The sequence below is a fragment of the Carassius gibelio genome, chromosome B10 (genome assembly GCF_023724105.1).
Source record: "Carassius gibelio isolate Cgi1373 ecotype wild population from Czech Republic chromosome B10, carGib1.2-hapl.c, whole genome shotgun sequence".
NCBI classification, from domain to species: Eukaryota; Metazoa; Chordata; class Actinopteri; order Cypriniformes; family Cyprinidae; genus Carassius; species Carassius gibelio.
In genome coordinates, this window is record NC_068405.1 from 11,816,366 (window position 1) to 11,842,926 (window position 26,561).

The 26,561-nt window shown below is 39.6% G+C and overlaps 1 protein-coding gene and 1 pseudogene across 1 annotated transcript in view; both read left to right on the plus strand.

Moving 5' to 3' along the window:
- The window catches only part of LOC127966762 (protocadherin beta-7-like), a 45,452-nt gene extending 42,754 nt beyond the window's left edge, over nucleotides 1-2,698 (plus strand). Inside the window, 1 exon segment of the mRNA XM_052567990.1 lies at nucleotides 1,452-2,698. Coding sequence (XP_052423950.1) covers nucleotides 1,452-1,478 — 27 coding nt within the window. The 3' untranslated portion in view covers nucleotides 1,479-2,698.
- Nucleotides 1-26,561, plus strand: part of LOC127966761 (protocadherin beta-16-like) — a 54,061-nt pseudogene that overhangs the window by 17,651 nt on the left and 9,849 nt on the right.

Consider the following 26,561-nt stretch of genomic DNA (forward strand, 5'->3'; position numbering starts at 1 on the left):
ACTTAGAAATACTTGTCGTATACTGCCACAAACTGTCTTTATATGGGGGGAGAAAAAAGAGAAATTACCTACCTTTGCTCCTATCCAAGGATAAACAGCTACTTTTACCCTTAATCTTCATAAAGATTCATGATAAGCATCATAGGGTGACTTTACTGATATTACTGCTGCTTAAGGTGTGGGTTCTGGATCTTACAGAAGCTGGGAGTGGCTTATCTGCAGTGAGTGTGCAGCCAGATATATGAAACACCATCCAACATAAAATTTATGTCTCAGCTGAAGCATTAATCCTGTCTATAAGGTCCACTGCCCAGTTTACATAAATATTGGATTTATATTGAAAAAAGAAAAACAATCCCTTGTTGTGTCGTTTACTGTATGTACTACATTTTTTTACCATATACTAAATTTTTTACTATAAAAAAAATGTTTCCAGTTTAGTTGCAGAAAAATGTAAACTGTAAAACACATTCATATAGTACATTGCATCATTTTGTTTTCATTTAATCAATTTAAATTTTAGCTTGAATGATTTCAAAATGGGGGGATATCAAATTAGAAGTGCAGGATCAATGTGAGTAAAGCTCAAGACAGCACTTGAGATCTGTGTTGGTGTTTGTGAGAATTCTGACTCGCAGCCAATGGAAAGGAGGGGCCTTTTCTCTCTGCAGTGAGATTCTTTGTCCTGCTTTTGTCTCCTCAAAGCTGCATGTGTCTGTATGTGCCTACACACGAGCTGCACACAGTGATACTGTCAATAAGTCAAAAATTTTATATTATTTTTAAATTTAAGTACACACATATATGCAAGTCCTTACATATATTATATAATGGTTTATATGCAATGCTTATCCCTCTTATTTTCTTTTCCTTTACATGCTTGCATCTGTTTATTCAGACGGCTTGAACACAACCCACACCACCTACAGATATGCATATCCATATGCTCTCTTTCTCCTCTAACACACATATTACTCCCTTGACAACATGTGTTTCTATGACAACAGACTGAGCCAGACCATTCAATTTTTTATTTGGGGGGTGAGGGCTTGTTTGTGTGTAAGGGTGTACTCTTGAAGCCAAATAGTCAGTACACAACCCTTTCTGGTTCTCCCATACTCCCTCTTGTGCTCAGTAGAAGTGTTTACCATTGTTAGTGTCATCATTATCAAAATAGTTTTATTTTATTTATTTATTTATTTATTTATTTAGTCCATATTGCACAATTACCATTGGTGAAAGGATTGATTTTGGCATTTGTTGTGATTGCATACTGCTTATCCTCTTCTCCTTTAGAAGCAGAGATGATAAAACATCTATCCCACCCACAAATAATTATGATAAAACATACAAACAATTTGTACACTAAAAATGCTAACCATGTTTTTGTCTCTTTTTTTTCTCTTTTGTCTGCTACATTCCACATCTTCACCTGGCTTTCACCAACAAAGGTAAGAACAAATTCCCTTTTCTGTTAAAAATGTGTTAATGCCTCTGAAATGCAATGATTAGTACATATGAACAAAGTCAATGTTTTCTTATAAGATTTTAATTGGAGGAAGCAAATGTATATATATATATATATATATATATATATATATATATATATATATATATATATATATATTATGTGTGTATATATGTGTGTATAGTTGTGCAGGGTATTTCTCTCTAAATGATAAACAACAACATCAACACTTTGTCACGATAATACGCACTGCCAAAACTTTGTGCAGCTAATGAAAATCCCTGAAATTGTAATAAAGTAATTAAGACAAAACAATGTATGATGATTTTTAGTGGTTAAAAATAAAATAAATACTGCCCAGTTATCAATAGAGTCTGCCGTGGGGCCTTATGCATAGGATGGGGGGCTTTTATCTATGATAGGTGAAAGACCTCTGCCTTTATATTTACTGTATTATGAATTACACTGTCAGTTAAAAAGTAAATCAAGAGTAATATTATGACTATCATATTAATTAAAAGGGGGCTTTTAGCCTTGTCATACCCAAATGTGTTTGCCTAATATGTTTGCCAGATGTGTATTGCCATTTTGATTCCAAATGCAACACATGAACAACACTCATAGTACAAAATCTAATGTCACACAGTGGCACACTGTCAGTGCAAAAAATGCAATAATAGAGTAAAAATAATTGTGTAACTTTACTTAAAAAAAAACAAAAAAAAAAAAAAAAAACGGGTAAGTAAACAGCTTAATCTTGATGTTTATTCAAAAATCACTTTCTTCTGATGTTCCCAACCAACGTAAAAATATTTTTCAGTGGACCTTATGCTTACATGTAAGTATTTTGCGAAGAAAGAAACACAAACAGCATGGAAATAGTGGTTACTTTGTCTAAACTTGCAAGTGCAGCTGCAGGAATAGCCCGCCTGTGTGGCGCTGTCCACTCAAGTGGTGCTGAAACGCTCGCTTCACTCTAGGCTGCTTTCGGTCTCCCCCTGCTCATGGTTGATTCCTTTTTTGTAAGAGGATCATGCAGTCTTGTACGGATAAAGAGCATTTTAACCACTAATATGAATGATAATGTAATGCTTTTACTTTTAAAGAGGATAGATATAACAACATGTTAATATTTCTATAAATTGCAGTTGATCTATGCGCTTTTATCAACGACCTCCACACACAGCAATGCCTGCTCAAACGTCGGTTCTGCTGCACTTCTCACTGACGCCACATGACGGCACACGCTCATATTCTTTTTAAAGCAGCTCTGTTTTAGATAATAGAAGAGCACACACAATAGACACACACGATAGAGGATAGTAGAAGGTAATATCTCATCATCATCATCATCATAGATAAAAACTATATATGTATTAATAAACATACTACTACTACTACTAATAATAATAATAATAATAATAATTATTATTATTATTATTATTATTATTAATATTTTAATCTGTTATTTTTAGACAAGTTGTGGCTATGAATCACTCTAAATCACTTTTGATTTGCCTTTCTCGTACTAGCCCTTTAAGATATTTTAAGAATTGGATTGGTTGAAGATAAATGTACAGTCGACCAATGAGGAACACACTTAGACAAAGAGATCCACTCCCTCCCACTGCTGTGGCATCTGTCGGAGCTCTGCAGTCAACGCATGAAATACCCATTTTATCAAAAGGAGCTCATACAAATAGGAATATGCAATCAATATATTTTCTGGGATTATGTAATTTTGAATATTTTGAAATCTTGAGAAAACTTGGATAAAAAAAAAAAAAAAAAGCTTGGAGACGGAGATGATGGAATGTCTATTCGTTTTGAGGAGAATTTGGTGGTGCTGTGTCTTTATTCTTCCTTGGAGTACAATAGAGGCGCAGATTCGATACACAATCCCAGAAGAGCTAAGAGAAGGATCTGTGGTCGGAAATATCGCCAAAGACCTCGGTTTGGATGTATCTAAGATTATAGATCGTAAACTGCAAATAGCAACTGAGACTGGTAAGCAGTATTTCGCCGTGGATGAGGAAAAGGGTGATCTTATTGTGAATGAGAGAATTGATAGAGAGGGTTTATGTGGATACAATGTCCCGTGTGTTTTGCCTCTTCAAGCCGTTTTAGAGAATCCTCTGCAGATGCATCGGGTTGAGATTGAAGTACAAGATATTAATGACAACACGCCCAATTTTAAATCTAATGAGCGTATACTAAATATCCCCGAATCCGTTAATTCAGGAGCAAAATTTCTCTTAGAGATCGCTATTGACTCAGATGTACAGTCCAATTCTTTAAAATCATACAGTCTGAGCGTTAATGATAATTTTGCTTTAAACGTTAAAACTCAAGATGGGGTCAAAATTCCAGAATTAGTACTGAAGCAACCTCTTGACCGAGAAAAACAGGCTGTCCATAAACTAATATTAACAGCAGCTGACGGAGGGAATCCAGTGCGCACGGGCACATGTGAGATCACTGTTGTGGTGTTGGATAATAATGATAACGGTCCTGAATTTGAAAAGGCTTTTTATGAGACTTATGTTGATGAAAACGAATCGATTCATAAAGAAATTCTGAGAGTCAAGGCTATAGATTTGGATGAAGGGTTAAATGGAGAGGTTGAATATTTCTTTGCAGACCAGACATCAGATACAGCGTTATTTAATATTAATCAACAAACTGGTATCATCACAGTTAAAGGACTGCTGGATCATGAAAAAGCAAGCCTACATAAATTTGATATAGTTGCAAAGGACAAAGGAAATCCTCAAATGGAGGGCCACTGCAGTGTAAAGATAAAGGTTAATGATGTAAATGACAACGCACCTGACATAATTATTACTTCCCTCTCAAGTCCGATTCCTGAGAGCTCCTCAAATGGTACTGTCGTTTCTTTAATTAGTACAAAAGATGCAGATTTAGGAGAGAACGGTAAAGTTAAACTTACATTGACCCCTGGAACACCCTTTAGATTAAACCCTACAGTTTCCAATCACTACGCACTGCTTACCAACGGTCCTTTAGACAGAGAGACTTATTCTGAATATAAAATTGAACTGAAAGCAGTTGATGCCGGTTCACCACCGCTATCTAATGGAAAAACAGTCAACATCGGGATCTCAGACGTAAATGACAATCCTCCAATGTTCGCTGAGAAATCTTACACGGTTTACGCTAAAGAAAACAGTGCTCATGGTTCAATATTGTGCTCAGTCTCCGCCCATGACCCAGACTTAGGCGAAAATGCCAAAATCTCCTACTCCATTTTGGACTCGAAGGTTCAGGACGTTCCTTTATCTTCTTATATCTATATAAACTCAGAAAACGGAAGTGTATTTAGTATGCAGTCATTTGACTACGAGAAAATCAAACTGTTTCAGATCGTCATTCAAGCTAAAGATCATGGCTCTCCATCTCTGAGCAGCAACACAACTGTTCATGTGTTTATTTCGGACCAGAACGATAATGCACCTGTTGTCATTTACCCGTCCACATCTATGGGGTCTGTCTCTCATCAGAGGATGCCCCGTTCTGCTAAAGCAGGACATCTCGTTACTAAGGTAACAGCAGTGGACGCAGACTCGGGTCATAACGCCTGGCTGTTCTACAGGCTCGTGGAGGCCACGGACGGGTCTCTGTTCAGTGTCAATTTACATACGGGAGAGGTGAGGACTAAACGCGCTGTTTCAGAGCACGACGACTCCTCTCAGAGACTGCTGATAGAAATAAAGGATAATGGAGAACCGATCCAGTCCACCACAGTCACAGTGGATATACTGATAGAGGACGGCTTTCATGAGCCCATCTCAGACTATCGTTTGAAAACTACAGAAGACAACAAGAAAACTGGTAAAATCACTTTGTATTTGATCATTTCTTTGGGCACGGTGTCGGTTTTGTGTCTATTGACATTTTTCACGTTGATTGTAAAATGCGTTAAAAACAGTATTGGCAGTTCAAGTTGTTGCGTCAGGCGAACTGATTCTGGATACAAGAACCCCAACAGAAACCTGCAGATCCAGCTCAACACTGACGGGCCCATTAAGTATGTGGAGGTTCTGGGAGGAGACATGATGTCTCAGAGTCAGTCCTTTGGCTCCTATCTCTCTCCAATGTCAGAATTCAGTGATCTCACCCTCGTTAAACCCAGCAGCACCACAAACTTTACAGACACACTAAACGTGCTAGATGCATCATTACCAGACAGCGCGTGGACGTTCGAGAGCCAACAGGTGAGCGTGAGATTTTGTATAGTATTTTTTATATATTATTATATTGCATAATCATCTTATTTTGAATATTACAGTTGACACTACTATTGTCATACGTAGATGACATAAATTACTCTATCCACATTACAACTTTCATAACCAATATAAGTAACACTAAATTTACATTAAAATTGCTAGAGCTTTGCAGTGTTAATTTCTTTGATGAAAATGAAATGTTTTGATAATGGAAGCTGGTAATCAAACATTCGTACCGATCTCCACACTGATAATTGATGCTTTAATGAATGGATACACTTTTTGTCATTTGATCCGAATATATTCGTATATAGTTGTGAGATTTAGTCAGTCGAAACAGAATAATTATCTCAGGAAAATAGTATTTAGCGTTGTGTTGAATATCGAATTTTGTGTATATTTGTTAATGTAAGGTTTGTGGGCACATTAATGTTTTTAGAATTTTTGGAGTAAAAAATATCGTTTTTATTCATAAGTAGAAATAAATAAACATATTGATTGCTGAAAAACAATGGTTGTTTCATTGTACAGTGAGCTATGAAACAACTGTATATATTCTGCATAGGTGTTGAGCTTGGCTGTGCTCTGCCTCTTTAAGACTGATTCATGTTGTGACTGGAGAGGGCTCGTCCAATAACAGGACCGCACTGCACAAAGGGATCCACTCCCTCCCCCGACATAATGATGAGAACCATTACGCACAGACCTAAGACAAAATGCACTGCACTCGCTGCAATGTATTAAACAACGGAATATAATACGCAGTTCTATACATTTTAAAATGTTAAGTTATTTTCATGAAGGCTCTTAGTCGTAAAATGAATCTCAGGATATTGGAATTAGCAATCATTTGTAGTGTTTGGAAATGAGGACTCAAATACAAAGGAGATTTTTGCTCTGGCGGGCGCTGTGGCTGTTGTGTTTAGCTGTTTTGTGGAGAGATACAGAGGCGCAGCTTCGTTATACAATACCGGAGGAGCTGAAGGAGGGATCTGTTGTTGGAAATGTAGCTAAAGATCTCGGTTTGGATGTATCTGAGATATCTAATCGTAAATTACGGATAACGTCTGAGTCTGGTAAGCAATATTTCAGCTTGAATTTGCGGAACGGCGAGCTGCTTGTGAATGAAGTAATAGACAGAGAAACCCTGTGCGGACAAAGCGCGAGTTGTGTGTTGCCAGTGCAAGTCATAATCGAGGATCCACTCCAGTTTTATCGTGTCGAGGTGGCCATACAAGATATTAACGACAACTCTCCAATTTTCTTGTCGAAAATAAACACAATTGAGGTGCCAGAGTTAACATTAATTGGAGCAAGATTTCGTTTGGAACCTGCTCAGGATCCTGACGCTGGAACGAACTCCTTGCGCTCATATGCGCTTAATAAAAATGAACATTTCGCTATGAACATTAAAACCGATAGTGATGGAACAAAAGTCCCAGAAATAGTTTTAGAGAAAGCTGTCGACAGAGAAAAACAGTCTGTACACCATCTCATTTTGACAGGCATTGATGGGGGCGATCCAGCGAGGTCAGGAACCACACAGATTTCTGTAAAAATTATTGATGCGAATGATAATGCTCCCGTATTTGAACAAGATATATATAAGGTTAAAGTGATGGAGAGCACAGCCCCGGGTACAATGATACTAACTGTAAAAGCTATTGACTTGGATGATGGTATGAACGGTGAGGTTGAGTATTCATTTGCGGCACATACACCTGAAATTATTCAAAATTTGTTTACTATTAATCCTGTGACAGGTGAGTTAGTCGTTTTCAAGCAACTTGATTATGAAACCAGCACCTCATATAAAATTGACATTCGTGCTAGAGACAAAGGCTCATTTGCAATGGAGGGACATTGTAGAATCCAAGTGACTGTTTTAGACGTGAATGATAATGCACCTGAGATCATCATCACCTCCTCACCAAAACCTGTGAGAGAAGATGCGCCCGCTGGGACTATGGTAGCCTTAATAAATGTTAAAGATTTGGATTCAGGCGTAAATGGAAACGTATCTCTTAGCATGTCACCGGGCACTCCTTTTAAATTGAAGCCAACGTTTTCAAACCAATACACGCTGGTGACAGATTCACAATTAGACCGAGAAGAGTTTCCTAGATATGACATTAAGCTCATAGCATCAGACGCTGGATCACCTCCACTGATATCTAGCAAACTCATTACAGTTAGTATACTAGATGTCAATGACAACCCTCCTGTGTTTTCTGAACGTGCATACTCGGTTTATATAAAAGAAAACACCGCTCCGGGATCAATGTTATCATCTGTAACAGCGTCAGATCGAGATACGGGAGAAAATGCCAAAATTGTCTATTCAGTTCTCGATACTAATACTCAAGGCGTTCCGGTCTCTTCATATGTTTATATAAACTCTGAAAATGGTAGCATATTTAGCATGCACTCATTCGATTATGAGAAAATGAAGGTGTTTCACATCATCGTGATTGCTAAAGATCATGGCTCTCCATCTCTGAGCAGCAACGCAACTGTTCACGTGTTTATTTCGGACCAGAACGATAATGTACCTGTTGTCATTTACCCGTCCACATCCATGGGGTCTGTCTCTCATCAGAGGATGCCCCGTTCTGCTAAAGCAGGACATCTCGTTACTAAGGTAACAGCAGTGGACGCAGACTCGGGGCATAACGCCTGGCTGTTCTACAGGCTCGCGGAGGCCACGGACGCGTCTCTGTTCAGTGTCAATTTACATACGGGAGAGGTGAGGACTAAACGCGCTGTTTCAGAGCACGACGACTCCTCTCAGAGACTGCTGATAGAAATAAAGGATAATGGAGAACCGATCCAGTCCACCACAGTCACAGTGGATTTACTAATAGAGGAAGGCGTTCACGAGCCCATCTCGGATTATAATATGAAAACTACAGAAAACAGCAACAAGAAAAGCGGCAAAATCACTTTGTACTTGATAGTATCTTTGGGCACCGTGTCACTTTTATCTGTGTTGACATTATTTACGTTGATTGTGAAATGCGTACGAAGCAGCATCGGAAGATCTGGTTGCTGTATCAGGACGACAAACTCTGAATACAAGAACCCCAACAGAAACCTGCAGATCCAGCTCAACACTGACGGGCCCATTAAGTATGTGGAGGTTCTGGGAGGAGACATGATGTCTCAGAGTCAGTCCTTTGGCTCCTATCTCTCTCCAATGTCAGAATTCAGTGATCTCACCCTCGTTAAACCCAGCAGCACCACAAACTTTACAGACACACTAAACGTGCTTGACGCGTCATTACCAGACAGCGCCTGGACTTTCGAGAGCCAACAGGTGAGCGCGTGATATATATACTGTCTACTGTCATATATATTTTTATTAATGTGACATGATGTGCAAACACGAATTATTCTAACCACTTTACCACTTACAAATTCACAAACATATTTTTCACCATACACTGTAAAAAAAAAAAAAAAAAAATGGTTGCCAGAACTTCACCGTTGAAAATATGGTAGCAATATTTTAGGTTTTACAGACTTAACTTAAAATAACGATAAAAAAAAAATGTATTTAATTAACTGTATTTAATAAGCCAGCATATTAAATATTAAATTAAATGTATAAGTGTAAAAAAAAAAAAAAATAAAGAGAAACATCTTATGTCAGCGAAAAAACATAAAATATGAAGTGTCATGCAGGGAATTCTGGGAGTGTCATTTTTTTTTCACTGTAAATTATACAATCACTTTTTCTTTTTTCACTTCCAAAAAACGTGATTTTAACAGTATTTTACTGTAAAATTACATTATATGTAAACACGGTTATTCACCGTTTATGTATGGAAACTTACTGATAACCAATTAACAGGTTTTTATAGCATTTTTAAAGTCTTTTACTGTTAAAATCACAATCATTTTCTACAGTGTAGTTCTTTTTAAATTGATCTTAATATTTGGAATTAATACTTTAACACTTACTTAATAACATAATAACACTTAAAAGCGATATTAATGTATTACATATATGAGCGTCTATATGCTTCTATGCAGCATCTCCATACTTTTTTTTTTTTTTTTTTTTTTTAAGAATACTGATTTTAGTTTTGCAGTATAGTCTTGAGTAATTGTGGAGGAAAATAGTTGTTTCAGTGCAATATGACCCATAAAATAACTGTATTTATTCTGCATGGATTTTGAGTTTGGCTGTGCTCTGCCTCTTTAAGACTGATTCATGTTGTGACTGGAGAGAGCTCGTCCAATAACGGGACTGTATTGCACAAAGGGATCCACTCCCTCCCCCGACATAATTCTGAATACCATTAGGCACAGACCTGAGACAAAAAGCACTGCACTCGCTGCAATGCATCTAGGTACGGAAATTAATCTAGGATTCTATACATTTTAAAAAATTACACTATACATGTAAAGGCTTAAAGTCGTAAAATGAATGTCAGAATACTGGAATCAACGATTATTGATCGTGTGTGGAAATGAGGACTCAACTACAAAGAAGGATTTTGCCCTGGACGGCGCTGTGGCTGTTGTGTTTCGCTGTTTTGTGGAGAGATACAGAGGCGCAGCTTCGTTATACAATTCCGGAGGAGCTTAAGGAGGGATCTGTTGTTGGAAATGTAGCGAAAGATCTCGGTTTGGATTTATCTGAAATATCTAATCGTAAATTACGAATAGCATCTGAGTCTGGTAAGCAACATTTTAGTCTAAATTTGCGTAACGGCGAGCTGCTTGTGAATGATATTATAGACAGAGAAACCCTGTGCGGACAAAGCGCGAGTTGTGTGTTGCCAGTGCAAGTCATAATCGAGGATCCACTCCAGTTTTATCGTGTCGAGGTGGACATACAAGATATTAACGACAACTCTCCGAGTTTCCTTTCAGATACAAATAATATTGACATATCAGAGACCACGTTAAGCGGAGCTAGATTTCACTTAGAGCCTGCGCAAGACGCAGATGTAGGGTCAAACTCTTTGCGCACGTATGCTTTAAATAAAAATGAATATTTTGTTTTACATGTTAAAAATGACAATGACGGAACGAAAGTCCCAGAAATAGTTTTGCAGAAAGCACTTGATAGAGAAAAACAGTCTATACACCATCTGATTTTGACAGGTATTGATGGAGGTAATCCAGCAAGATCTGGCACTACTCAGATTACTGTTAAAGTGTTAGATGCAAATGACAATGCTCCGGCATTTGAACAAGATGTATATAGTCTTAAAGTGACGGAGAACTCTGCTCCAGGTACAGTCATTCAGAGAGTAAAAGCAATTGACTTAGACGATGGAGTAAATAGCGAAATAGAGTATTCGTTAGGATCTCTTACACCAGAAGCAATAAAGCAGTTATTTTCCATTGACTCAGATACTGGCGAATTAACCATATCAAAGAGTCTTGACTATGAAATGAGCTCCATGTATAAATTCGACATACGCGCCAGAGACAAAGGAGCGCCTGTAATGGAGGGACATTGTAGAGTTCAGGTGAATGTTTTAGATGTGAATGATAATGCACCTGAGATCACTATTACATCTTCACCCAAACCTGTGCCAGAAGATGCGTCCGCTGGGACTATGGTAGCGTTAATAAATGTTAAAGATTTAGATTCGGGGGTAAACGGAAATGTAACGCTTGATATTACACCTGATACCCCATTTAAATTAAAGCCATCATTTTCAAATCATTATGCACTAGTAACAGATTCACAATTAGATAGAGAAAAGTTTCCTAGATATGACATTGAGCTAAAAGCCTCAGACGCTGGATCACCTCCACTGATATCTAGCAAACTCATTACAGTTAATATACTAGACGTCAATGATAACCATCCTGTGTTTTCTGAACATATTTACTCGGTTTATATTAAAGAAAACACCGCTCCGGGGTCAATTTTAGCATCAGTAACAGCATCAGATCTAGACACGGGAGAAAATGCCAAAATTGTCTATTCAGTTCTCGATACTAATACTCAAGGCGTTCCGGTCTCTTCATATGTTTATATAAACTCTGAAAATGGTAGCATATTTAGCATGCACTCATTCGATTATGAGAAAATGAAGGTGTTTCACATCATCGTGATTGCTAAAGATCATGGCTCTCCATCTCTGAGCAGCAACGCAACTGTTCACGTGTTTATTTCGGACCAGAACGATAATGCACCTGTTGTCATTTACCCGTCCACATCCATGGGGTCTGTCTCTCATCAGAGGATGCCCCGTTCTGCTAAAGCAGGACATCTCGTTACTAAGGTAACAGCAGTGGACGCAGACTCGGGTCATAACGCCTGGCTGTTCTACAGGCTCGCGGAGGCCACGGACGCGTCTCTGTTCAGTGTCAATTTACATACGGGAGAGGTGAGGACTAAACGCGCTGTTTCAGAGCACGACGACTCCTCTCAGAGACTGCTGATAGAAATAAAGGATAATGGAGAACCGATCCAGTCCACCACAGTCACAGTGGATTTACTAATAGAGGAAGGCGTTCACGAGCCCATCTCGGATTATAGTATGAAAACTACAGAAAACAACAAGAAGAAAAACGGGAAAATAACTTTATATTTGATCATTTCGTTGGGAACAGTGTCACTTTTATCTATTTTGACATTGTTCACGTTGATTGTGAAATGCGTAAGAAGCAGCATCGGAAGTTCAAGCTGCTGTGTCAGGCGAACCGATTCTGAATACAAGAACCCCAACAGAAACCTGCAGATCCAGCTCAACACTGATGGGCCCATTAAGTATGTGGAGGTTCTGGGAGGAGATATGATGTCTCAGAGTCAGTCCTTTGGCTCCTATCTCTCTCCAATGTCAGAATTCAGTGATCTCACCCTCGTTAAACCCAGCAGCACCACAAACTTTACAGACACACTAAACGTGCTTGATGCATCATTACCAGACAGCGCGTGGACATTCGAGAGCCAACAGGTGAGACTTTTATATTCAGAGCTGTCATTTGTATCTAAATACAAATATGCATTTAAATCGCACGATGTTTTGCGACTTAACATGCATATTTATTCATTTATTTTTCTACACATATACGGAAAGGCAGCTTTGTGTTTTTGAGCGTGCGTGTCTTTATGTGGGCTAAAGGGTAATGGAAACAGATCATTGAGCAAGATTCAGCACCACAACTGTGGACAGCGACACGATGGAAACGTTAATTGTTTGCTCAAATAGAATACAATTTACTTACTAAAGAGTTGTTGAGATTGTAGTTTCTTATTGGTCATTAGTGACAGCGGCTAGTTAATTTGAAGACAATGATTTATTTTGCCCTTTTTCAGATTTTAAAGCACCATTTTGTGGATACATGACTATATTTTCTTCTGAAAAAGAGTAACAGATGCTTTTTTATGTTAAAAAGACATTTATGCACGTCCACATACGTGTGTGTGTGTCATACATACAGAACTAACAGTTTACAACATTTTCAACAAAAAGGTGCATGTTCGCCTTTAAAAGAGACTCAGTCCTCTATTGGGCAGCAGCGCACTGAGCTCAGCGCCAATGAGGTGCGAGACTATACAAAGGGATCTACTCCCTCCCTCGTCAGGAAAGGGCTACAATGAGTGATAGTAGCTGTAGAGAAGGAGAATAGACTCGCGGTTATGATGCTGATCACCACAAAACCGACCCCTCCATCCAAACGGATTTGCGATTTTAATGAAAGAAGAAAAAACACGTTTTTGTCTGGATATATGCGAAGCACTCATTGATGGAAACGTTCAAATTACTGTGGAAATGAGACCCATTCGAGTGTTGAAACAGGCAGCGCTTTGGCTGTTTGTTTTCTCTCTATTACGGAATACAGTTGGAGCTCAAATTCGATACACTATACCAGAGGAACTAAAAGAAGGTTCTGTTGTTGGAAACATTGCAAGGGACATTGGTCTAGACATTTCTGACATCGCCAATCGTAAGTTACGGATAGCCTCTGATTCTAGTACGCAGTATTTCAGTGTGGATACAAGGAACGGTGAGCTGATAGTCAATGGTAGAATAGATAGAGAGGTGCTCTGTGGACAAAGCGCCAGTTGTCTGATGCCATTACAATTGGTTATAGAGAATCCACTGCAGTTATATCGTGTTAATATAGAAATACAAGATATAAATGACAATGCACCGAATTTTCACACAAAAGACAGCATTTTGAAAATAGCTGAATCAGTAGCGGTGGGCGCAAAGTTCCCATTTGAAAGTGCCGAAGATTTAGATGTCGGTAGCAATAGTCTAAAATCCTACGCTTTGAGTAATAACGCCTTTTTCCGTTTAAATGTGAAAACTCTTGAAGATGGTAAGAAAGTACCAGAACTGATAGTTGATAGACCACTCGATCGAGAGAAACAATTTGTACATAAGCTCATTTTAACAGCTTTAGACGGTGGCGATCCTGTAAAATCAGGAACTATTATGATACAAGTAATTGTTCAAGATACTAACGACAATGAGCCGAAATTTGAACAATCGCAATATAAAGCATATGTGCAGGAGGGTACGACATTTGGTTCAAGTGTCTTAACCGTGAAAGCCACTGATTTAGATGAAGGTCTAAACGGCGAAATACAGTATTTTTTCGGTGCACGTACACCAGATAACGTGAGGAAATCTTTTAATATCAATTCTGAAACCGGAGAAATCACAGTGATTGGAAAACTTGATTACGAATTAACAAAATTATACACGTTTGATGTCTGCGCTAAAGACAAAGGAAGCCCAGAGCAGGAGGGCCATTCTTCAGTGATGCTGCACGTCATTGATGAGAATGACAATATTCCTGAAATTATTTTGACATCTTTACCAAGCCCTGTGTCAGAGAATGCATCAGTCGGTACAGTCATAGCTTTAATCAACGTTAAAGATTTGGACTCGGGTGATAATGCCAAAGTAAATCTTACCATCTCCACTCGTTTTCCTTTTAAACTAAAACCAGCATTTGACAATCACTATTCTTTGGTGACTAGCTCACTTTTGGACCGTGAAGCTAATTCAGAATATGACATAAAATTAGTAGCTTCGGATTCTGGTGAACCATCTTTAAAATCTACGAAAACTGTGAATGTAAAAATACTTGATGTGAATGACAACCCTCCAGTATTCTCACAGCCCTCGTATACAGTGTACATAAAGGAAAATAGCCCGCCAGGTGCTTCATTGTTTTCTGTATCTGCATCTGATATTGACCAAGACAAAAACGCAATACTGAGTTATTCAATCCTCGATTTAACTTCAAATCAACTTCCAGCATCATCTTATTTTTATATAAACTCTGAAAACGGAACTATTTACAGCATGAGCTCTTTTGATTATGAAAAAACGAAACTGTTCAGCGTTGTAGTGCAGGCTAAAGATCATGGCTCTCCGCCCCTGAGTAGCAATGCAACTGTTCATGTGTTTATTTTGGATCATAACGATAATGCACCTGCTGTCATTTATCCGTCCACATCCATGGGGTCTGTCTCTCATCAGAGGATGCCCCGTTCTGCTAAAGCAGGACATCTCGTTACTAAGGTAACAGCAGTGGACGCAGACTCGGGGCATAACGCCTGGCTGTTCTACAGGCTCGCGGAGGCCACGGACGCGTCTCTGTTCAGTGTCAATTTACATACGGGAGAGGTGAGGACTAAACGCGCTGTTTCAGAGCACGACGACTCCTCTCAGAGACTGCTGATAGAAATAAAGGATAATGGAGAACCGATCCAGTCCACCACAGTCAAAGTGGATATACTGATAGAGGACGGCTTCCATGAGCCAATCTCAGACTATAGAGAGAAAACGATCGAGCCCAACAAGAAAACTGGCAAAATTACATTATATCTGATCATCTCTTTAGCTTCAGTGTCATTGTTGTGCCTATTGACGTTTTTCATCCTACTGGTGAAATGTGCACGAGGCAGTAGAAGCTGCTGTATCAGGAGGACAAACTCTGAATACAAGAACCCCAACAGAAACCTGCAGATCCAGCTCAACACTGATGGGCCCATTAAGTATGTGGAGGTTCTGGGAGGAGACATGATGTCTCAGAGTCAGTCCTTTGGCTCCTATCTCTCTCCAATGTCAGAATTCAGTGATCTTACCCTCGTTAAACCCAGCAGCACCACAAACTTTACAGACACACTAAACGTGCTTGATGCGTCATTACCAGACAGTGCCTGGACGTTTGAGAGCCAACAGGTGAGAAACAGAATACTGCTTAATTAACCAAGCATAAATAACACTTGTGTGTGTTTTTCGTTTATTTTAGAAACAATAAACACAATTTAAGATACACGCGTTATGGTGGACATGCTTAAAAGTTTGTATGTGTGTGTGCGCGCGCGGTGTTTTTTATTTTATTTTATTATTATTATATATATATTTTTTTGTCTGTAGTCTTTTTCCCCACACCATATTTATAATTTAGAAACGACTGGACAACTCCCGTAACGATTTGACATTATAAAGTTTAGGGTGCGATTTTGGTTTGGTTGGTAGGCATTGTTCTGCTGGTAAACAAACAAACAAATAAATAACATCAATACTACTACTAATACTACTACTACTACTACTACTACTACTACTAATACAGTAATACAGTAATTTACGAATAAAAACGTTTTTAATTGGAAACTATTTCCTCGTCACTGAAATTTTGATCAAAACGGTAAATGCCAAAAGTTTACACGGCACTTGTGTGTGTGTGTGTGTGTGTGTGTGTGTGTGTGTGTGTGTGTGTGTGTGTGTATGTGTGTGTGTGTGTGTGTGTGTGTGTGTGTGTATATATATATATATATATATATATATATATATATATATATATATATATATATATATATATATATATATATGCGTGCGTGCGTGTATTCCCTTACTGAGAAAATAAATTACACCTGCTCATATACCTGCATCATGTCTTATACTAACATATTTTAGAGCATACAGTTGTCCATTGGATGCTGTAACACAGACAACAGAGGGCTGGTTATGCCTTCAAGAACAGCAAACCATCTATTGGATGAGAGAGCGTTGAGCTCTGTACCAATCCTGCTTCAGACGTACAAAGGGATCTACTCCCTCCCCCAGCCAGAGAAGGAGTACAATGATGAGAGCTGTAGAGCGAGAGGAAACATGAACGCTTTATGAGGCTGATCACCACAACGAGAATAGGCTGGGTAAACGTTTATTTGATAATGGAAAATAACATTATGTTTTTATGAGGATGTAAAAAGAAGATTTGTTGATGGGAATAACAAACGCAGCAGAGAAATGAGGCGCAGGAATATCGGAGGGTGGAAATGGGCAGCGCTTTTGCTGTTCGCTTTCTCTCTATTGTGGAATACAACAGGAGCTCAGATTCGCTACACAATTCCTGAAGAGTTAAAGGAAGGATCTATTGTTGGGAATATCGCGATGGATCTTGGTTTTGACATCTCAGATATCGCCGAGCGTAAGTTACGAATAGCATCTGACTCGAATACACAGTATTTTAGTGTAGATTCAGAGAAGGGTGATCTGGTAGTTAATAGCAGAATAGACAGAGAGACGCTCTGCGGACAAAGCGCCAGTTGTCTAATGCCAGTGCAGATCGTTATTGAGAATCCGTTACAGTTACATAAAGTTGAGATAGATATACAAGATATAAATGACAATGCGCCAGGCTTCCACAGTAAAGAGAGAATATTAAATATTTCTGAATTAACTGCTCCAGGCGCACGTTTTACCCTTGAAAGTGCCGAGGACCTCGATGTTGGAACTAACAGCCTGAAGTCATATTCATTAAGCAATAACATTTTTTTCCGTCTAAATGTAAAAACTAGCAAAAATGGTGTCCAAATACCAGAACTAGTTCTCGATAAACCTCTAGACAGGGAGAAACAGGCAATGCACCACCTAATACTTACAGCTCTAGATGGCGGTAATCCAGCAAAATCTGGAACGTCTGTATTGCAAATATCTGTTCAGGATTTTAATGACAACGAACCAAAATTTGAAGTAGCTGCATATAAAGCATCTGTTCTAGAAAGCGCCGTTGTTGGTTCAAGTGTGATCAAAATAAAGGCAACAGATTTGGATGAGGGTCTTAATGGTAAAATACAGTATTTATTTAGTGCGCTTACGCCTGAACTTGTAAGGAACGTTTTTAGGGTGAACGCAGAAACCGGTGAAATAACAGTATACGGAAAGCTAGATTATGAGTCTAAAAAGTCATATACGTTTGATGTGTGTGCTAAAGACAATGGGAATCCAGAGCTCGAGGGACAGTCATCGGTTCAAATAGATATCATAGATGAGAATGACAATCCTCCAGAGATTATACTGACATCTTTACCTAGCCCTGTGCCAGAAAATGCAACGGTGGGAACTGTGGTGGCTTTGATTAACGTCAAAGATTTGGACTCCGGTAATAATGGCAAAATCGAGTTAACTGTCTCTCCAGATGTTCCCTTTAAACTGAAGCCATCTTTTGATAACCACTATTCGTTGATAACTGACTCAGTATTAGACTGTGAGGTTCATTATGAATATAATGTAGAAATGCTGGCCATGGACTCGGGTGTTCCACCCTTAAAAACTATGAAGACGGTAAATGTTAAAATAATTGATGTGAATGACAACCCTCCAGTGTTCTCACAGTCCTCATATATTGTTTACATAAACGAGAATAATCCGGCAGGTGTTTCGTTGTTTTCTGTATCTGCGACTGATATTGACCGAGACAAAAATGCAATACTCACTTATTCAGTTCTGGATTTAAGTTCAAATCAGTTTCCAGCTTCATCTTATTTTTATATCAACTCTGAGAATGGTACCATTTACAGCATGACCACATTTGATTATGAAAAAACTAAACTATTCAGTATTGTAGTGCAGGCTAAAGATCATGGCTCTCCACCTCTGAGCAGCAACACCACAGTTCATGTGTTTATTTCGGACCAGAACGATAATGCACCTGTTGTCATTTACCCGTCCACATCCATGGGGTCTGTCTCTCATCAGAGGATGCCCCGTTCTGCTAAAGCAGGACATCTCGTTACTAAGGTAACAGCAGTGGACGCAGACTCGGGGCATAACGCCTGGCTGTTCTACAGGCTCGCGGAGGCCACGGACGCGTCTCTGTTCAGTGTCAATTTACATACGGGAGAGGTGAGGACTAAACGCGCTGTTTCAGAGCACGACGACTCCTCTCAGAGACTGCTGATAGAAATAAAGGATAATGGAGAACCGATCCAGTCCACCACAGTCACAGTGGATATATTAATAGAGGATGGGTTTCATGAGCCAATCTCAGACTATAGAGAGAAAACGATCGAGCCCAACAAGAAAACTGGCAAAATTACATTATATCTGATCATCTCTTTGGCTTCGGTGTCCTTGTTGTCTTTTGTGACATTTTTCATCTTACTGGTGAAATGTGCACGAGGCAGTAGAAGCTGCTGTATCAGGAGGACAAACTCTGAATACAAGAACCCCAACAGAAACTTGCAGATCCAGCTCAACACTGACGGGCCCATTAAGTATGTGGAGGTTCTGGGAGGAGACATGATGTCTCAGAGTCAGTCCTTTGGCTCCTATCTCTCTCCAATGTCAGAATTCAGTGATCTTACCCTCGTTAAACCCAGCAGCACCACAAACTTTACAGACACACTAAACGTGCTTGACGCGTCATTACCAGACAGCGCGTGGACTTTCGAGAGCCAACAGGTGAGAAACAGAATCATAATTTAGTATCACTGTTAGCATCAGTATTAAGATTAAGGTTGATATATTGTTGAAACTTGGTATTGCGTCTTGAAGCCACGCTAATACTGCACTCGTTTCTAAGTGTGTCTCTGTGTGTGTGTGTTTGTGTGTGTATGAGAGAGAGAGGGAGCTCGCTACTGTTTTACATTTCAGCACCACACATTTGGACAGCGGAAAGAATATGGGCTGCAGACTACACGTGCGTGTGTGTGTGTTCTTGTTTTTGTTACATATCAGGGCACAACTCTGTATAATGACATGGGTATGAAACAGGTATTACAAGGAGAGGGTGATTTATGAGGACATAACCCATGTCCCCATTTTTCAAAAGGCTTATAAATTATACATAATGAGTTTTTTTTTTTTTTTTTTTTTTTGAGAAAGTAAAAATGCACAAAGTTTCCTGTGAGGGTTAGGGTTAGGTGCAGGGTTGGTGTAGGACGATAGAATATACAGTTTGTACAGTATAAAAACCATTAAGCCTATGGGATGTCCCCACTTTTCACAAAAACAAACATGTATGTGTGTGTGTGTGTGTATAGAATAATTGACGATTTTTCTAATAATTAATCGGCACGGAGTCAATTATTCCGCTTATACTACGGTCACCACACCTCAAGACATCTATCAGATTATATATTTAAAGGAATTCGTCCGGTTTTTGTACTGAAATCGCCATTGTGAGTAGGTTTATTTCTTCCGCATTTCATCCAACGTCATTTTAAGACTGGTAAAAGAGAAGGAGTACAATGATGAGAGCTGTAGAGCGAGAGGAAACATGAACGCTTTATGAGGCTGATCACCACAACGAGAATGGGCTGGGTAGTTCATTTTAAAAAGAAAAATATCGTTCTGCTTTCTGTGGACATGCATTGACGATTTGTTGATGGGAATGTCAAGTGCAACAGAGAAATGAGACACAGGAATATCGGAGGGTGGAAATGGGCAGCGCTTTTGCTGTTCGCTTTCTCTCTATTGTGGAATACAACTGGAGCTCAGATTCGCTACACAATTCCTGAAGAGTTGAAGGAAGGATCTATCGTTGGGAATATCGCAAAGGATCTTGGTTTTGACATCTCAGATATCGCCGAGCGTAAGTTACGAATAGCATCTGACTCGAATACACAGTATTTTAGTGTAGATTCAGAGAAGGGTGATCTGGTAGTTAATAGCAGAATAGACAGAGAGACGCTCTGCGGACAAAGCGCCAGTTGTCTAATGCCACTGCAGATCATTATTGAGAATCCGTTACAGTTACATAGCGTAGAGATAGAAATACAAGACATTAATGATAATGCACCAAATTTCCATAATAAAGATGCCACATTAAAAATACCTGAATTGATTGCTCCAGGGGCACGATTTACCCTTGAAGGTGCTGAGGACCTCGATGTTGGCAGCAACAGCTTAAAGACTTACTCACTTAGCAGTAACACCTTTTTCCGTCTTAATGTAAAAACTCTAAAAGATGGCAGAGTAGTACCTGAACTTGTCATTGAAAAAAATTTAGACAGGGAGAAACAGTCTACACATAAGCTTATTTTAACAGCTCTGGATGGCGGTAATCCAGTCAAGTCTGGCACGTCTGTATTGCAAATAATTGTTCAAGACATCAATGACAACGAACCAAAATTTGAAGTTGCTGCATACAAAGCATCTGTTCTGGAAAGCGCCGTTTCTGGTTCAAGTGTGATCAAAGTAAAAGCGACCGATTTAGATGAAGGTCCAAATGGTGAAATACAGTATTTATTTACTGCGCATACGCCTGAACTTGTAAGAAATGTTTTTAGTGTGAACGCTGAAACCGGTGAAATCACAGTTATTGGAAAACTAGATTACGAGACGAAACAGTCATATACGTTTGATGTGTGTGCTAAAGACAAAGGGAATCCAGAGCTCGAGGGGCAGTCATCGGTTCAAATAGATATCATAGATGAGAATGACAATCCTCCAGAGATTATACTGACATCTTTACCTAGCCCTGTGCCTGAAAATGCAACGGTGGGAACTGTGGTTGCTCTGATTACCGTCAAAGACTTGGACTCCGGTAATAATGGCAAAATCGAGCTAACTGTCTCTACGGATGTTCCTTTTAAATTAAAACCTTTTCATAATCATTATTCACTAATAACTGACTCATTATTAGACCGCGAGGTTCATCCTGAATATAATGTAGAAATACTGGCTATGGACTCCGGTGTTCCACCCTTAAAATCTATGAAGACGGTACATGTTGAAGTACTTGACGTAAATGACAACCCTCCAGTGTTCTCACAATCATCTTATAATGTTTACATAAACGAAAATAATCCAGCAGGCGCATCACTGTTTTCAGTGAAAGCTTCTGATACTGACCAGGATAAAAACGCTCTACTTACTTATTTAATTCTGGACTCAAACTATAATCACGTGCCAGCATCATCTTATTTTTATATTAATTCTGAAAATGGATCTATTTACTGCATGAGCTCCTTTGATTATGAAAACGTAAAACTATTCAGTATTGTAGTGCAGGCTAAAGATCATGGCTCTCCATCTCTGAGCAGCAACACCACAGTTCATGTGTTTATTTCGGACCAGAACGATAATGCACCTGCTGTCATTTACCCGTCCACATCCATGGGGTCTGTCTCTCATCAGAGGATGCCCCGTTCTGCTAAAGCAGGACATCTCGTTACTAAGGTAACAGCAGTGGACGCAGACTCGGGGCATAACGCCTGGCTGTTCTACAGGCTCGCGGAGGCCACGGACGCGTCTCTGTTCAGTGTCAATTTACATACGGGAGAGGTGAGGACTAAACGCGCTGTTTCAGAGCACGACGACTCCTCTCAGAGACTGCTGATAGAAATAAAGGATAATGGAGAACCGATCCAGTCCACCACAGTCACAGTGGATATACTGATAGAGGACGGCTTCCATGAGCCAATCTCAGACTATAGAGAGAAAACGATCGAGCCCAACAAGAAAACTGGCAAAATTACTTTATATCTTATCATCTCAGTGGCTTCCGTGTCCTTGTTGTGTCTATTGACATTTTTCATCTTACTGGTGAAATGTGCACGAGGCAGTAGAAGCTGCTGTATCAGGAGGACAAACTCTGAATACAAGAACCCCAACAGAAACCTGCAGATCCAGCTCAACACTGACGGGCCCATTAAGTATGTGGAGGTTCTGGGAGGAGACATGATGTCTCAGAGTCAGTCCTTTGGCTCCTATCTCTCTCCAATGTCAGAATTCAGTGATCTTACCCTCGTTAAACCCAGCAGCACCACAAACTTTACAGACACGCTTAACGTGCTTGATGCGTCATTTCCAGACAGTGCCTGGACGTTTGAGAGCCAACAGGTGAGACAAACTCAGATTTAAACGTTAATATTTATATATACACTGTATACCATTGGTAGGCAACTCCTGCAAAGTTTAGCTCCGACCCTGAAAAAAAAAAAAAAAAACTCACTTCTCTGTAGCCTTAGTAATTTTGAAGAACTTAGTTAGCTTGATTAGGTTTGTTTGATTAGGTTTAGAGCTAAACTCTGCAGGACAGCTCTACTCGACGATGTCTATCCCTGCTATATATTATTTAAACGTATAACAGTAATAAGAGTGACGGTACCTCCAGTACCTTGGACAGCACCACAAGTGCGCTTTCCTCTGACCAAAGTAACGTTCTTCAAATAGAACGGTGAGAGCTATGTTAGCGTGTGTGTGTGTGTGTGTTTGTGTATGTATTTTAGATAAATTATATACACACACACACACACACACACACACACAGCATCACGTTATATACCAAATGATTCAGAATTATTTAATTTATATTAAAATAAATTAAACTACAATATTATGCAAAAGCACAAATAAAATATGACCCATGATATATCATACCCTTCTACTGCAAGGCTATTTGGTGTGAGTTTGACAGCAGGTGCTGATACTGCGCCTTTAAGAGGCAGTTATTTTGCTACTGGTTCTTGCGATGGTTCTCTGCACCAATCACATGCAGAATTGTTCAAAGAGATCTACTCCCTCCCCCACTGAAATTACTACGTTCAGTGCAAGCGGAGAAGAAGGATGCTATCTCTCCGATAAAATGGATTCAAACATATTTTTGAGACAAAATGGACAAGCGAAATTGTGTTCGCGGTGGGATCCCTAGTTTTTATTAGAACGGCGAAAAGTCTGGATATAAAATCAAAATGACAAAGAGGGTGACATTCAGATGGTGGAGGCATTATTTGCTCTTCTTTTTTCTCTTTCTTCTTTTGTGGAATACGACAGAAGGACAGACTCGCTACTCAATTCCCGAGGAATTAAATATCGGCGCTGTCGTTGGAAATATTGCAAAAGATTTCGGTATGAAAATATCTGAGCTGTATGACCGTAAATTGCGAATAGCTTCTGAATCAGGTAAGCAGTATTTCAGCGTGGATTTACGAAGAGGAGAGATTGTGGTTAATGAGAGAATCGACAGAGAGATCCTTTGTGGAGAAAACGCACATTGTCTGTTGCCTCTGCAAATCGTTATCGAGGATCCTTTACAACTTTACAGAGTGGAAGTCGACATACAGGATATTAATGACAATTATCCGCATTTTCAGTCGATGGACCGTGTTTTAAAAATAGCAGAATCCACTGTCCCTGGCATGCGCTTTCCTTTAGAGAGCGCAGTAGACCCAGATGTAGGCAGTAACTCACTGAAATCGTACACTTTGAGTAAAGACGAATGTTTCAGTTTAAAAATAAAAGATCTTGGAGATGGGCGAAAGGTACCTGAATTAGTACTGGAGAAACCTCTGGATCGCGAAAAGAAACCGATGCATCAGCTGATGTTAATTGCCTTAGACGGAGGGAACCCGGTTAGATCAGGAACATCCCAAATTAATGTCACTGTGCTGGATAACAATGACAACAACCCCGTATTTCAGAAAAATGTTTACAAAGCGGCTATTTCTGAAAACACAAAAAAGGGCACAACGATTCTTAAAGTAGAAGCAAATGACTTGGACGAAGGTCCTAATGGAGAGATAAAATATTCCTTAGGAGAGCATACTTCTGATGCCTTGCGCTCGTTATTTCACATCGATGAGAATACCGGGGAAATTATACTAAACGGAGAGTTGGACTATGAAACCACTCCTATGTACAACATTGAGATAAGAGCTAGAGACAGAGGTGTCCCCGAAATGGAGGGCCATTGCACAGTTAAAATTGAAGTCTCGGATATTAACGACAATCCACCGCAGATACTGCTTACGTCTAAACCGAGCCCTGTGCGCGAGGACGCGCCTAGCGGTACAGTTGTAGCGTTAATTAGCGCACGGGACATCGACTCTGGTGACAATGGAAAAGTCAGTCTGCAGACACAGTCTGACCTTCCGTTTATTTTAAAACCATCTTTTTCAAACGAGTATTCGTTGGTAACAAACGGTGTTTTAGACCGCGAATCGTTCCCTGAGTATAACGTGGAAATCAACGCATATGACTCAGGCTCGCCCTCTTTAAGTAGCAAAACAATAATTCCAGTTAAAATTATTGATGTTAACGACAATGCACCAAAGTTCTCTGAAAATGTGTATTATGTGTACGTAAAAGAAAATAACACTCCAGGCTCTATTATCTGTTCGTTATCTGCCCAAGACGTTGATGTCGGTGTAAATGGTAAAATATCATACTCTATTGAGAACCCTAAAAATTGGGATACTCCAATATCCTCGCATATGTACATAAACTCTGACAATGGAAGCATATTTAGCATGCATTCGTTTGACTTCGAAAAAATAAAAGTGTTTGAAGTCATCATTCAGGCTAAAGATCATGGTTCTCCATCTTTAAGCAGTAACGCGACCGTTCGTGTGTTTATTTTGGACCAGAACGATAATGCACCTGTTGTCATTTACCCGTCCACATCTATGGGGTCTGTCTCTCATCAGAGGATGCCCCGTTCTGCTAAAGCAGGACATCTCGTTACTAAGGTAACAGCAGTGGACGCAGACTCGGGTCATAACGCCTGGCTGTTCTACAGGCTCGCGGAGGCCACGGACGCGTCTCTGTTCAGTGTCAATTTACATACGGGAGAGGTGAGGACAAAACGCGCTGTTTCAGAGCACGACGACTCCTCTCAGAGACTGCTGATAGAAATAAAGGATAATGAAGAACCGATCCAGTCCACCACAGTCACAGTGGATATATTAATAGAGGACGGCTTTCATGAGCCAGTCTCAGACTATAGAGAGAAAACGATCGAGCCCAACAAGAAAACTGGCAAAATTACATTATATCTGATCATCTCTTTGGCTTCAGTGTCCTTGTTTTGTATATTGACGTTTTTCATCTTACTGGTGAAATGTGCACGAGGCAGTAGAAGCTGCTGTATCAGGAGGACAAACTCTGAATACAAGAACCCCAACAGAAACCTGCAGATCCAGCTCAACACTGACGGGCCCATTAAGTATGTGGAGGTTCTGGGAGGAGACATGATGTCTCAGAGTCAGTCCTTTGGCTCCTATCTCTCTCCAATGTCAGAATTCAGTGATCTCACCCTCGTTAAACCCAGCAGCACCACAAACTTTACAGACACACTAAACGTGCTCGATGCGTCATTACCAGACAGCGCGTGGACGTTTGAGAGCCAACAGGTGAGACACATTTTACATTTATACATTTTGCATTATTTATGAGTAACTGAGAGAGTGACGGACTATCAGCACCTTGGACAGCTCCTTGCGCGCTTTTGTCTAAGCAAAGTAACTTTCCTCCAATAGAAACGCATGTTTTTATCCCCACCCCTTTAACGCTTCTCGTAGACCCGCACATGCTTGTTGCTCTTAAGAGCTGTATGGTAAGTTTAGAAACTTAGAACAAATGGTGGAGATCATGGATATGAAACAAATCGTGTTTCTCATTTACTAAACAACGTATAGTCGGGTTTAGAATATGCATGAATTAAACCCCCAAAGAAGTCTCTAGCTACTAGTGAAAATGGAGCTTAAAGAGCTTTTTCAGAGACATTTGGACTGGGCTGCAGTTTGGATTGTTTTTAACTCTTTGTGTTTTGCAACGCACGCTTCGGAACTTTTATATTCTACGGCTGAGGATTCTAAACCAGGGACAATTATTGGCCAC